The sequence below is a fragment of the Schistocerca cancellata genome, chromosome 5 (assembly GCF_023864275.1).
Source record: "Schistocerca cancellata isolate TAMUIC-IGC-003103 chromosome 5, iqSchCanc2.1, whole genome shotgun sequence".
NCBI classification, from domain to species: Eukaryota; Metazoa; Arthropoda; class Insecta; order Orthoptera; family Acrididae; genus Schistocerca; species Schistocerca cancellata.
Genome location: NC_064630.1, coordinates 74717314 through 74730433, shown reverse-complemented (window position 1 = coordinate 74730433; position 13120 = coordinate 74717314). Strand labels below are relative to the sequence as shown.

At 43.7% G+C, this 13120-nt stretch overlaps 1 protein-coding gene across 1 annotated transcript in view; it reads left to right on the top strand.

Moving 5' to 3' along the window:
- Positions 1–13120, top strand: part of LOC126187479 (uncharacterized) — a 769527-nt gene that overhangs the window by 716791 nt on the left and 39616 nt on the right. The window contains exon 6 of the mRNA XM_049928585.1: positions 6803–6877. Coding sequence (XP_049784542.1) covers positions 6803–6877 — 75 coding nt within the window. The remainder of the gene's footprint in view (positions 1–6802; positions 6878–13120) is intronic.

Sequence of the window (13120 nt, the reverse complement as noted above, 5' to 3'; positions counted from 1 at the left end):
CGTGTACCATAAATCTGGACGAAATCGGTGATGGCTAGGCGCGGTCCCCTTTAAAGCGAACCGCCGTTGCCGAGGGTGGAAGCAGCCGCTGCGCCTAGGTAGGCATGCAACCCGGCGACGCCGTTGGGCGTTGTGGGTCGGCAGCTGCAGCGCGCCGCGCCGGCTCTTGGACGGCGTCCCATTCAGAGGCGGGCCATTCACAAGTGCGCGTCCAGGGGGCGGCCGCCTGCCCGCCGCCATCGATCCGATCCTATCCGGTCAGCGGTCCGCTACAGGACGGCCTGTGGCCACGCATTCATCCCCAGACGCACACAGCGCAGGGCATTGTCGAAGTCTTAAATTGAATGTAAATACAGGGTGTCCCATTCAAACCTCCCTGATTTGGAAAACCCCACAGTAGATACGACACTGAAAAAATGCACCACATTGTAGAGCATCTCAAAGAATTTACACTACTGGCCATTAAAATTGCTACACCAAGAAGAAATGCACATGATAAACGAGTATTCATTGGACAAATATATACTAGACCTGACATGTGATTACATTTTCACGCAGTTTGGGTGCATCGATCCTGAGAAATCAGTACCCAGAACAACCACCTCTGGCCGTAATAACGGCCTTGATACGCCTGGGCATTGAGTCAAACAGCTTGGATGGCGTGTACAGGTGATACCACAGTTCATCAAGAGTAGTGACTGGCGTATTGTGACGAGCCATTTGCTCGGCCTCCATTGACCGGACGTTTTCAATTGGTGAGAGATCTGGAGAATGTGCTGGCCAGGGCAGCAGTCGAACATTTTCTGTATCCAGGAGGCCCGTACAGGACCTGCAACATGCGGTCGTGCATTATCCTGCTGAAATGTAGGATTTCGCTGGTATCGAATGAAGGGTAGAGCCACGGGTCGTAACACATCTGAAATGTAACGTCCACTGTTCAAAGTGCGGTCAATGCGAACAAGAGGTGTCCGAGACGTGTAAGCAATGGCACCCCATACCATCACGGCGGGTGATACGCCAGTATGGCGATGACGAATACACGCTTCCAATGTGCGTTCACCTCGATGTCGCCAAACACGGATGCGACCATCATGATACTGTAAACAGAACCTGGATTCATCCGAAGAAATGACGTTTTGCCATTCGTGCACTCAGGTTAGTCGTTGAGTACACCATCGCAAGCGCTCCTGTCTGTGATGCAGCGTCAAGGGTAACCGTAGCCACGGTGTCCGAGCTGATATTCCATGCTGCTGCAAACGTCGAACTGTTCGTGAACGGCCGGCCGCTGTGGTCTAGCGGTTCTAGGCGCGCAGTCCGGAACCGCGCGACTGCTACGGTCGCAGGTTCGAATCCTGCCTCGGGCATGGGTGTGTGTGATGTCATTAGGTTAGTTAGGTTTCAGTAGTTCTAAGTTCTAGGGGACTGATGACCACAGATGTTAAGTCCTATAATTCTCAGGGCCATTTGAGCCATTTGTTCGTGAACGTCCCCATCTGTTGACTGAGGGATCGAGACGTGGCTGCACGATCCGTTACAGCCATGCGGATAAGATGCCTGTCATTTCGACTGCTAGTGATACGGGGCCGTTGGGATCCAGCACGGCGTTCCGTATTACCTTTCTGAACCCACCGATTCCATAATTTGCTAACAGTCATTGGATCTCGACCAACGCGAGCAGCAATGTCGCGATATGATAAACTGCAATCACGATAGGCTACAATCCGACCTTTATCAAAGTCGGAAACGTGATGGTACGCATTTCTCTTCCTTACACGAGGCATCACAACAACGTTTCATCAGGCAACGCCGGTCAACTGCTGTTTGTGTATGAGAAATCGGTTGGAAACTTTCCTCATGTCAGCACGTTGTAAGTGTCGCCACCGGCACCAACCTTGTGTGAAAGCCCTGAAAAGCTAATCATTTGCATATCACAGCATCTTCTTCCTGTCGGTTAAACTTCGGCGCGTCTGTAGCACGTCATCTTCGTGGTGTAACAATTTTAATGGCCAGTAGTGTATTTATTTATCACCAATAAACCTCTACATGTGATCCATTTGTAGGACGAAGAATATCGAGTCTATATTCAGTTTCTTACCAAGTTCTTTGTAACATTTCCTCTATTATTGTTGCAATCGCATTAGTGATACAATGTCGCAACATAGGAAAAACCGTCCACTTTATTCGCATACACGCGGTCCTTCATGAATCCCAACATGAAGAAATCAAGCGGCGTAATGTCGGGTGAACGTGGTGGCCAGGCAATGGGTCCTCTGCGTCCGATCCAACGATTGGGAAATTTCCTATCCAGGAACTTGTGAACAGCCGTTGACCAATGCTGCGGAGTTCCACCTTGTTGAAAAATGATGTTGGTTTGCAAGTCTTGTATCTGAGGGTACACAAACTGCTCCAACATGTCCAGATACACTGAACTATTTACTGTTTGTTCCGTAAATAAGAACGGTCCAGCAATCCTTGTCGTGAATTAGCCCACACCAGACGTTTAGTTTAGAGCTATCACGTACATGTTCAATGACAACGTGCGGATGTTGCTAACCCCAAATCCGAACATTATGCCTATTAACCCTTCCTAATAGATGAAAGGTTGCCTCATCTGAGAATAAATATCTTTCCAGGAAGCTGGCATCCACATCAGTACGCTGCAGCACATCCGCAGCAAATTGTTGTCGGCGTGGTTTGTCGTTCGGCGTCAGATGTTGCAGAATTTGCACTTTGTAAGCACACATACGAAGACGCTGGTGAACTACACAATGCAATGTTGATTGAGGTACATGAAGTTGGCTAGATGCTTGACGAATTGACTTACGTGGGCTTCTGACAAACGTTTGTCTGATGTCCTCCACTGCCTCTTCTGAAACTCCGTAACGTGCACCGCCAGAATGTTTATGAACACTTCCTGTTGCCAGAAACTTCCTATGCCATTCCTTAATTGTTTTCACATCAGATGGATCACATTCATACACACGACGATAATTTCTTTGCACAGTAATCGGCGATTTTGTTTCTGCAAACCACACTATTGCTTGTGCGCGCTGCTGTGGATTCGCCATTTTCACTTCATGCGGCTATGCTGCACTCTGGCGACGATACTTCGCACTTCTGATACGGGAATATAAATCCTTTGAGATGCTCTACAATATGGTGCATTTTTTCACTGCGTATCTACTGTGGTTTTTCTCTCCTGGGTCCTTGAAATCTGGGAGGTTTGAGTGGGACACCCTGTACTGATAACCGCCACCAACCACTTACCAAATACAGTATTTCGTTATTTCCATTAACTTCACTGCCTGACAAAAAAGTGAAGACCTAAAAAGGGGATGAGGAAAAGAGACGAAACGTCACTGGTTGAGACGGTACGTGATATTCCACAATTTTTCGGGAGTGCATCTGGGATATTATTAACTCCTACGCTTATATTTCGTCTGACAACCTTTCAGCCTTTCTAACGGTCAGCCGCTTGCAAGCCAAATTATCAGCCTTCTGGCGCGGATGCAAGCACTGATTCGGTTCGGAAGGTTCTTATGAAGGCGTTGTATCCTCGCCTGAGGCAAGTTGGTCCATAGTATTGCTGTAACGGGCCCCTGATATTGTGAATACAGCCGCTCGGAGGGAGCCGACGCCCGAGCTAGCCCAGCATATGTTCGATAGGGGACAGATCTGGGCCCTTGCTGGCCAAGGGAGCACCTCAACATCGTGCCATGCGTGACCGAATGCTGTCCTGTTGAAAAGTGGCACAACCGTACTGCCGCATGAGAGATAATACACTGAAGAACCAAAGAAACTGGTACACCTGCCTAATGTCGTGCAGGGCCCCCAGATGCACGAAGAAGTGCCTCAACACGACGTGGTATGAACTCGACTAATTTCTGAAGTAGTACTGAGAGGAATTGACACCATGAACACTGCAGGGCTGTCCATAAACCCGTAAGAGTACGAGGGGGTGGAGATCTCTTCTAAACAGTACGTTGCAAGGCATCCCAGATATGCTCAATAATGTTCATTTCTGGGGAGTTTGGTGGTCAAAAAAATGGGTCTGAGCACTATGGGACTTAACTTCTGAGGTCATCAGTCCCCTAGAACTTAAAACTAGTTAAACCTAAGTAACCTAAGGACATCACACACATCCATGCCCGAGACAGGATTCGAACCTGCGACCGTAGCGGTCGCGCGATTCCAGACTGTAGCGCCTAGAACCGCTCGGCCACCCCGGCCGGCAGTTTGGTGGTCATGGGAAGTGGTTTAACTCAGAAGTGTGTTCCTGGAACCACTCTGTAGTAATTGTAGACCTATGGGGTGTTGGCCTGCTGGAATTTCTCAAGTCCGCCAGAATGAACAGTGGACATGAATGGATGCAGGTGATCAGACAGAAGGCTTACGTGGGTGTCACCTGTGCGAATTTTAGCTAGACGTATCAGGGGACCGAGCGAGGTGGCGCAGTGGTTAGCACACTGGACTCGCATTCGGGAGGACGACGGTTCAATCCCGCGTCCGGCCATCCTGATTTAGGTTTTCCGTGATTTCCCTAAATCATGCCGGGATGGTTCCTCTGAAAGGGCATGGCCGACTTCCTTCCCCCATCCTTCCCTAATCCGATGAGACCGATGACCTCGCAATTTGGTCTCCTCCCCCCAAATCAACCAACCAACCATCAGGGGTCCCATATCACACCAACTGCACACGCCCGACACTACTACAGAGCCTCCACCAGCGTGGACATTCCTCTTCTGACATGCGGGGCGTCAGGTTGTTTCCATACCCGTGCATTTCCATCCGCTCGATGCAATTTGAAACAAGACTCGTCTGACCAGGCAACATGTTTCCAGTCTTCAACAGTCCAATGTCGGTGTTGACGCGCCCAGGCGAGGCGTAAAGCTTTGTAATGTGCATTCATCAAAGGTACACGAGTGGGCCTTTGTCTCCGAAGTGGTGACATGAATGGACTACCGTCAGACGCAAATTCTCAACTTACACCACTCACAATAAATGCTGTGCCCCCTTTCATTAGCCTCATTACTCGTGGCATCTCAGTCCGGAACCGCGCGACTACTACGGTCGCAGGTTCGAATCCTGCCTCGGGCATGGATGTGTGTGATGTCCTTAGGTTAGTTAGGTTTAAGTAGTTCTAAGTTCTAGGGGACTGATGACCACAGATGTTAAGTCCCGTAGTGCTCAGAGCCATTTGAACCATTCGTGGCATCTCGCCGACTCCCGTAGAAGTTGGAGCTTGGTGTGCATCTGCACTGAAGGGCTCATTGGATGTCTTCGCGTTAGTTATGCATGTGCAGTGTCTGTTCTTTCGGATGATTAAAGCAAAGAGTGCCAGTGATTCCTCCAGTGCAAATGCACACCAAGCTCGAATTGTTACGAGAATCGGCGAGCTTCCACGAGTAATGAGCCTAATGGGCAGGGGCAGTACATCAGTAGCGTGTGCCATCAGTTGAGAATTTGGGTCTGACGGAAGGCGTGCTGGGGAATGCGGTTGTGGTGACCACTGTGTCATCCAGAGGTCTGAGAATCTGCCTAGGAAGTAGTAGACCCGGGTTTGAGTACCGGTCTCTCACAAATTTTCTAGGTGCCCCATTAATGTAAATCAGTGCCCATTGGCAGCTAATGTCCTTAAATCATTTTCGTCTTGATTCATACTGGCTTCAGGATCAAAATGGTGTCTGTTCTTTTGGACATTTACATAATTAAGTCGAAGACGACCAGTGATCCCTTCAGTGCAGACGAACACCAAGCTCCAATTACCGCGGGAATCGGCGAGATGCCGCGAATAATGAGGTTAATGAGCAGGGCCACTACATCAGTAATATGTGGTATAAGTTGAGAATTTGAGTGTGACGGGAGGCGTGCTAGGGTAGTCTGTGAGTCTATGTCGTTGCGGTGACCATTATGTCCGGGTGGGTAGTAGTCAGCACATCTGCCTGGTAAATTGGAACCCAGATTAGAATCCTGTTCTGGCACAAAATTTCTACTTGCCACATTGATATAAATCAATGCCCACTGACAGCTACGATCTTTAGTTCCTTCGTGTCTTGCATCATTTTGACCAACAAATGTTACAATTAAGTGTGTACTACAATCCTGCCGTAAGAAACGAATTCCAGTACCCAAAATGATGCTACAGACGTGAATATGAACCCCCTGCATCCCTCTTCTAAAGATGAACCTAAAAGGCGTTGTAAAATTGTTACTGGAAATAAGCAAGTATTTCATAAGTGAGTAGCCGCAGTTATCATTATTTTTATATTCAGCTAATATGCGGTCACGGAGTTCCACAATATCCATAATGGATAAGTTTAATCTCGTATCTTTTTACCAGACACACTTTGCCTTAATGTAGTAAAGCGTCTTCAGTGGACAGAAATACATACATATTTTCACTTAAATAACACAAATTCTGGCATTGTGCTTATAAGCTACAAACAATTATGCCCCTAGTTTTTTTTTCTGAAATGAATGGGTTTTATTGCTTACAGTACGCACTGAACAAGAAAGTGCCAGGACCTGAGCTGTTTGTAAATGTTGCATTTAAGTGAAGCTGTGTATTTATTTTCGGCCACTGAAGCCGCATTAATAAATGAAGGCGAAACGAGTCTGGAAAAATTTAATTGCATTTATTCCGTTGCAGTTTTTAGAAGAATCAGTTACGTTAAATCTAAGTTAAGATAACAGTCTTCAGTTTACTTATGTGGTACAAAGTGAATAATGTCAGCCGATAAAAATAACCTCATCAGAGGAGAAACATCCAAAAAAATCTAATATCTGTATTTATTGTTTTCAGTTGCGGACTGAAAAGGAGAAATATGAACAGTGGAAAGACCAGCTGGAGAGGGAGAAGAACGAGGCCTACAGACAGGTAAATAAACACGCAGAAGCTCGTGATTCAGATACCGTATTGCATTCACACAGTCTGTCGCACTAGGTTTTACACACACACACACACACACACACACACACACTTACTTAGCCTTGATCCAGTATACACAATTGCAAACAAGTTTTTTTTTTTAAATATTAATTATTCACAGCGATATCTACGGCCAGAGAACTTGTCTGACGTAGCAGTAATAAACTATTAGGTTGGTGCATAAGTTCATAGCGTTTTTGTTTTGCATGTTAGTCTTCCGGTTGCCATGGGGTTATTTATCGGTGGTCATATTTTATTCGTAGTTCACTGTCGCTGTTTGAGTTTACGTATTGTCATTTCGTCATTTGGATATATTGAGTGGAGCTGTGGACGTTAGAAAATGGAATGGTAAGTAGTGAAATCGGAACATTTCCGACATATTCTTCTGTTTGAGTACAATACAGGGGTGACAGCGGCGGACGCACCTAGAAACATTTGCGCCATGTATGGGGATAATGTCGCGTCATGTATGGGGATCATGCCACTGGACAGAGCACGGCAACAAAATGGTTTTCTCGTTTTTAGGAGGATCGTTTTTACATTAGTGACCACTCCACAGGGAGAAATTCGGGAGTTGACGAAGATCGTTGAAACGCATTAATCCGCAATGATCCGCATCAGTGTACTAGAAGACTGGCAGTTATGTGAACTGTGATCATTCCACCATCATGTGACAATTGCATGCGATGGGGAAGATCCAAAAATCGGCTGCATGGATATCGCATGAACAAAGCCAAATTCACAAAAGTCAGCAGGTGGCCATATGTGCTTCTCTGCTTGCTCCTCATCACCTGACTCGTGAACAATACCGGCCATTCCTATTCTGTACCGTTAGTGATGACGGGAAATGATGTCTTTACGCCAACATGAGGAAAAGAAAGGAATCGTTGAGCCCAGACAAAGCAGCAACACCCCATAAAGGAATGGTTGAGCCCAGACAAAGCAGAAATACCCCATACAAGGACCTGCGCGCATCCACAAAAAGATAATGTTATGCACCTGGCGAATTAGCGACGGTGTGGTGTTGCTTTCCCGACGTGTAACCATCACTGCTGACATTTAATGTCTACAACTGAGACGTCTTGCAGACGCAGTCCAAGAACGACGACTAGGCAGACTGCGTAAAGTGATGCTACTCCACGATAACGCCTGCCCTCATTCTGCTAGACCGATAAAAAACACTGTACGGGAAATGGGTTGGGAACCCGATATTTTGTATCGAACAGCCTTCAAGGAATTTACTTTCCGAGTGAAAATGCGCTCCACACATGGCTCGACGAGTTCTTCACCTCAAAACCACGTGTTGTCTACAGTTGCAGAATCGAAAAGTTACCCCAGCGTTGGTAGATGGTTGTAAATAGTTAAAAGAGGCCAACTGACTGAATTCTCTGTTATGTGTCTCTATTGTGTTTATTAAACTTACGGAAAAAACGCTATGAACTTATGCACCAACATTCGTCGTGAACCAGTCTATCAATTAGTGGAAACCGTTTAAAAATCCCCACAGCAGTTCCTGAAACTAGACGTCAGACACAGACAGAAAATCGCAGGGGAGGACTTTAATTTATTTGAATAGATAATAGTCCAACCAGTCAGTTATATTTACATTCGATTACGTTTCATTAGATGTGTATTATGCAGTACACTTGAGACACTGATAAGGATGATTGTATGTGTTCGGATGTATTACTAAATTTTACTCGATACCTATAGAGTACTCTTAATTTGGTACTATTTCTGTTAATAAAGTGAGAGTCCTATTCTCAACATAATTTGGAGATTAGAACAACAATGTTTATTTGTATTTTTTTTATACTGGCTTAACCCATTAGATTTATGGTGACAACTCAGACGTGTGTTAACGTGTAGTACTTCTTTGTACGTTGATCACGCATACAAGGAGAGGTTCCAGCGCTGCGATCGACGTTTTGAAACTATCTGCTCGGTGGTGTATGTTAAGATCCCATATATCATTCACTGCAGTTATTCTCCCTGCTGCAACTGACGAAAAAAATTCGTAATTTTGTGCGATCCTCTAGAGCGTCAAAAAAGTTGGCGGTAATTTCCAAGAATGATTGCCTATCGAAGTCGCGGGGTCCAAACGATACATATCGAACGTGCGATCCTACATCGATCACTCGACTCTGGCGTCGGGCGATATGAGTATGTTTACGGTGGTCACTGCAGCAATGACAAAAGAAGACCGTTACAAAAATACTTATAACTACAAGGGAGATGACTTACCTTACTCGTCGTCGCTGTTGTCGTCATGTGAAAGGCCATGTGATGAGTACGTTACGGGAACAATTCCTTTTTATTCATTAAATCGCGAAGATATGTAAGTTAGAGCAACCAAGGGAACGACGGAAAATAGATAAAAATGAGGATCACCAATAATTTATCATAACGCATGATCGATGTAGGATCGCATGTTCGATATGTATCGTTTGGACCCCGCGACTTCGATAGGGAATCATTCTTTGAAATTACCAAGCTGGCTGTAAGTAGTCTGGTTGCGTGGTGTAATGCCGAGGATAACAGCTTTGCATGCAGGAGGTGTGAATTCGAATTTCGTCTGGTGTAGTAAGCTTTTTTTATTTGCAAATCTTTATCGAAATGACTATTTTTATTCAATTAATTGATTTAAATGTAATTTTAATAATTTCAACTTCTTCATTTGCTCTCATTTTTCCTCCAGTCATTCTTTCTCCACTTGAAATCTTTGTTCATGTGTTTTTAATTACTTTTATGTATTAATTTCGCTTTAATTTGTTTTGTCATTTGGTTTTTCGACCAGATTATACGTTCATTATATCGAGTTCGCATTTTGTTTGAATTTCGTTTTACGTATAAACCCGTCGTACATTAAAATTTTTATGTGTTAGTTTGTCCATAATGCAACAGGTATTGAGGTTATGTTGTAAATGTTGCCGTGACGGTTACAGTATAAAAACAATTGCACGTCTGGTAACTAAAGTACATTTTTAACACCATCACACAAATATAAATAGATTTTTTCGTCTTTTGTTTTTTAACTGATGGATCAGAATTTTCAAATAATTGAATAATATAATAGATAAATATAATCAAATTAATATTTGCAAACATTCCGATTAGAAAAAGAATGATATGTATGGTGATTAAAGTGATATGACAAAGGAACAGAAATAAAAAGTTACATTTAAACCAATTAATTGAATAAAAATAATGTTCAAATTAATTTCGATAAAGATTTAAAAATAAAAATATTTTGTGCACCTGACGATATCCGAACCACAACCTCCTGCATGTGAAACTGTTTACCTGTGCATTACACCATGCGATCAGACTATCACACAATTGAGTATCACATAAAATTCCGATTTTTTTGTTCCGTCAGTTACTCGCAAACGAGGGCTGCAGTGTGTGATACCTGGGATCTTAGCCTACATCGCCATGTAAGTAGTTTCAAAAAGTCGATCACACCGCAGAGGACCTGTCCTTGTTAGTAGTCCCAACGTCGACGAAAGACGTTGAACGGATGAAATCTACAATTATATTTCTAGTCTCTGTTTCAGCCCTCCTTTGATTCCTATTGATTGAACTCGCTTGACTCCAAGAACGTAAGTTGAAACCCTGGAAATGAAACATACGTTATTCAAAATTTGCTCTAATGCTGATTTCTAGTGCTATGTTCACTTCTAAAATCTGTTGCCTTTTAACTATTTTCATCACGCTCCTTTGCGCAAATTGTCATTTGAAGTCTAATGTCGAGATGTGGCCCCACTAGGAGGGTCTAGAAACCTCCAGTGCGAGACCACACCGTTAGCTGTTCGAAAACAGTTCAGCGGACTATGCATACCTCGCAGGTTGTCAAGAAGGAGATGTTACTTTCGGAACATGACCCCTCCAACTTTCTTTCGCGTGTAGATTCACCAATCATTAGTTGTTAATCTGTACACTGAAGTCAGAGAATCAATTAACTAGTTTTTTTACTGTAATTAGGGTGGTTGAAGAATAACCAATATCTTACATTTATATTTCTCCTACTGTTATGAAGTCCTGATTTCTGCTGTAAATAGTAATTTTGTAGCAAGCGATATGCAATACTGAAACCAGCGGTACACAATGATTACGCCTAACGCTCTTGGCACAGTCCTGCCCAGTTGTTGCAGTTTTCGAACCGAAGACTGGGTCGATGCAGTTCTCTGTGCTTGTCTATCCTGTGTACAGCTTTTTGCATCTGTTCGAACCTGCTTACTGCGTTCAAGTCTTGGTCTTTCTCTGAAATCATTACTGTCCACGTTGCCCTCCGTCATATTAACTATTTGTCGGTGCTTCAGGATGTTTTGTATCGACCACCCCATTCATTTAGTCATGTTGTGCCATAAACCTCCTTTATTCCCAATTCGACCAATGCCTCTTATTGTTTCTGGGTTTACTCATGTAATCGTGAGCATTATTTTATAGCACCAAACTTTCAGACATTCTATTCATTCCTTGTCTGTACTACGTATCGCCACGTTTGACATCTATAAAGACCCCCGTACACGATCAAACTTATTTGTCAAATATGCTCTTATCTGTCCACGGATTTATCAAACAAACCGCATACGATCCAACGAGTTTGCCAGTTTAATCTCAGTTCGTGCATGCTGTATCTTGATCCTAGTAGGAGTGGCTACAAATGCAGGTAAAGCATTTCTAGCAAAGACGAAGTACCAAGAGACTGAACTGTTACACTATGAACCTGATGATTACATCTACTTTCTCCGAATGGACAGTGAAACGTTCTAATAACGTATTTAGAATTACTTCTCACTCACATTAAAAAAAGAAGTATGCGAAAATTTATTCTCTTCTACTTGGTCCTCTAATGACAGTTCACTAAAATACCGCAACGTTGGAACATAAAGTCTACATTGTCCGGAGAACTGCTTTATGTTAAGTGTAGAACATTGATTTCCTTCATAAGCTCTTCTTTCTTAGTGTATGGCAAGGAAAGACCTGAAACGTTCACCATTTACGTGATTGCCGGCCCTGCGTTGTTATGCTTGATCGTAGTTACCATAGTTGTGAAAACTCACGATACAGTGAGACAAATTGTAATTAAACTCTTTTCCAGTAAACATATACGGCGAAACATCATCTTAAACAACGTCCGCTATCTTGTCAGATTTTTCGCCAATCAAAATTTGTCTCAAACACGCTCTATGTTTGGCAAACATGCCAAGTAGCACTACATAATCCCATATTTGGCAAACATAATAGAGGCTGACGAATTACTTAATCATGTACGAGGTTCTTAAGACTTGTTTCCAGAGAGGTTAACGGGAAAGACTTCTTATCACTCAAATTCTTATTCGACCTCTACATATTTATCGTTTTCAGGACTATTGCCAGTCTAATCTTTACATCTGTTTGTTTCTGCCCTTATCAGTTTTTTGTGTTTCATTTATTAATCTTATTCCCCTCTGCATCACTGCCCTGCCTGTAGAGGTCTGCTCATGTACGGATAACCACGTAAATGTCGACTTCGCGGAAAAATCCTGGGACAGTGCGAATGTGTACCATAATAATTACTTTGTATTTGAAAGTTGAAGGACAGTGACAATATTGTGATTTTTTAGTATTTTTGCATTACATGCGATCGATAATAATGATCGTTATGGTGTAACTTATTATTATCGCAAGTTCGGGATGGAGTGCTCTAATAATGGCTGGAATGCACAGTATCCTTTAGGTGGTAGATGCATTGTTGACACATGAGAGGTAGAGATGGCGAAATGACGATCTTCTTGGCCATCTACACGTTTGCACGTGTGCCTTGCGTCCGCCACACTAGTACCAGCTGCCTTACGTCTCAGTCGTTCCTGTTTCATTCATAGTAACAGGATGTCACTTCTACAGTTACCGAAATCTGCCACACAGCGAAATGAAGGATGTTCTAGGGCACTCCATTCATCAGAACCTTCGCTCTGTGTTGTATATCCTGTTTATCACATACGGCATAAGTAATGTTCGGCATAAAGTCGGCGAAAAAAACTACGTTTCTCTAAATCCTCTTAAATGTATGATATGAAGTGCGCATTACAGTGAGAAGTGCAGGCGTTAACGTGATTTAAAAGACGGTGGAGTAAAGTACATTTCACAAACGAACCGTACGTCTAACAATATGCGAGATGTAAACACAACTTACAACACAACTTCATT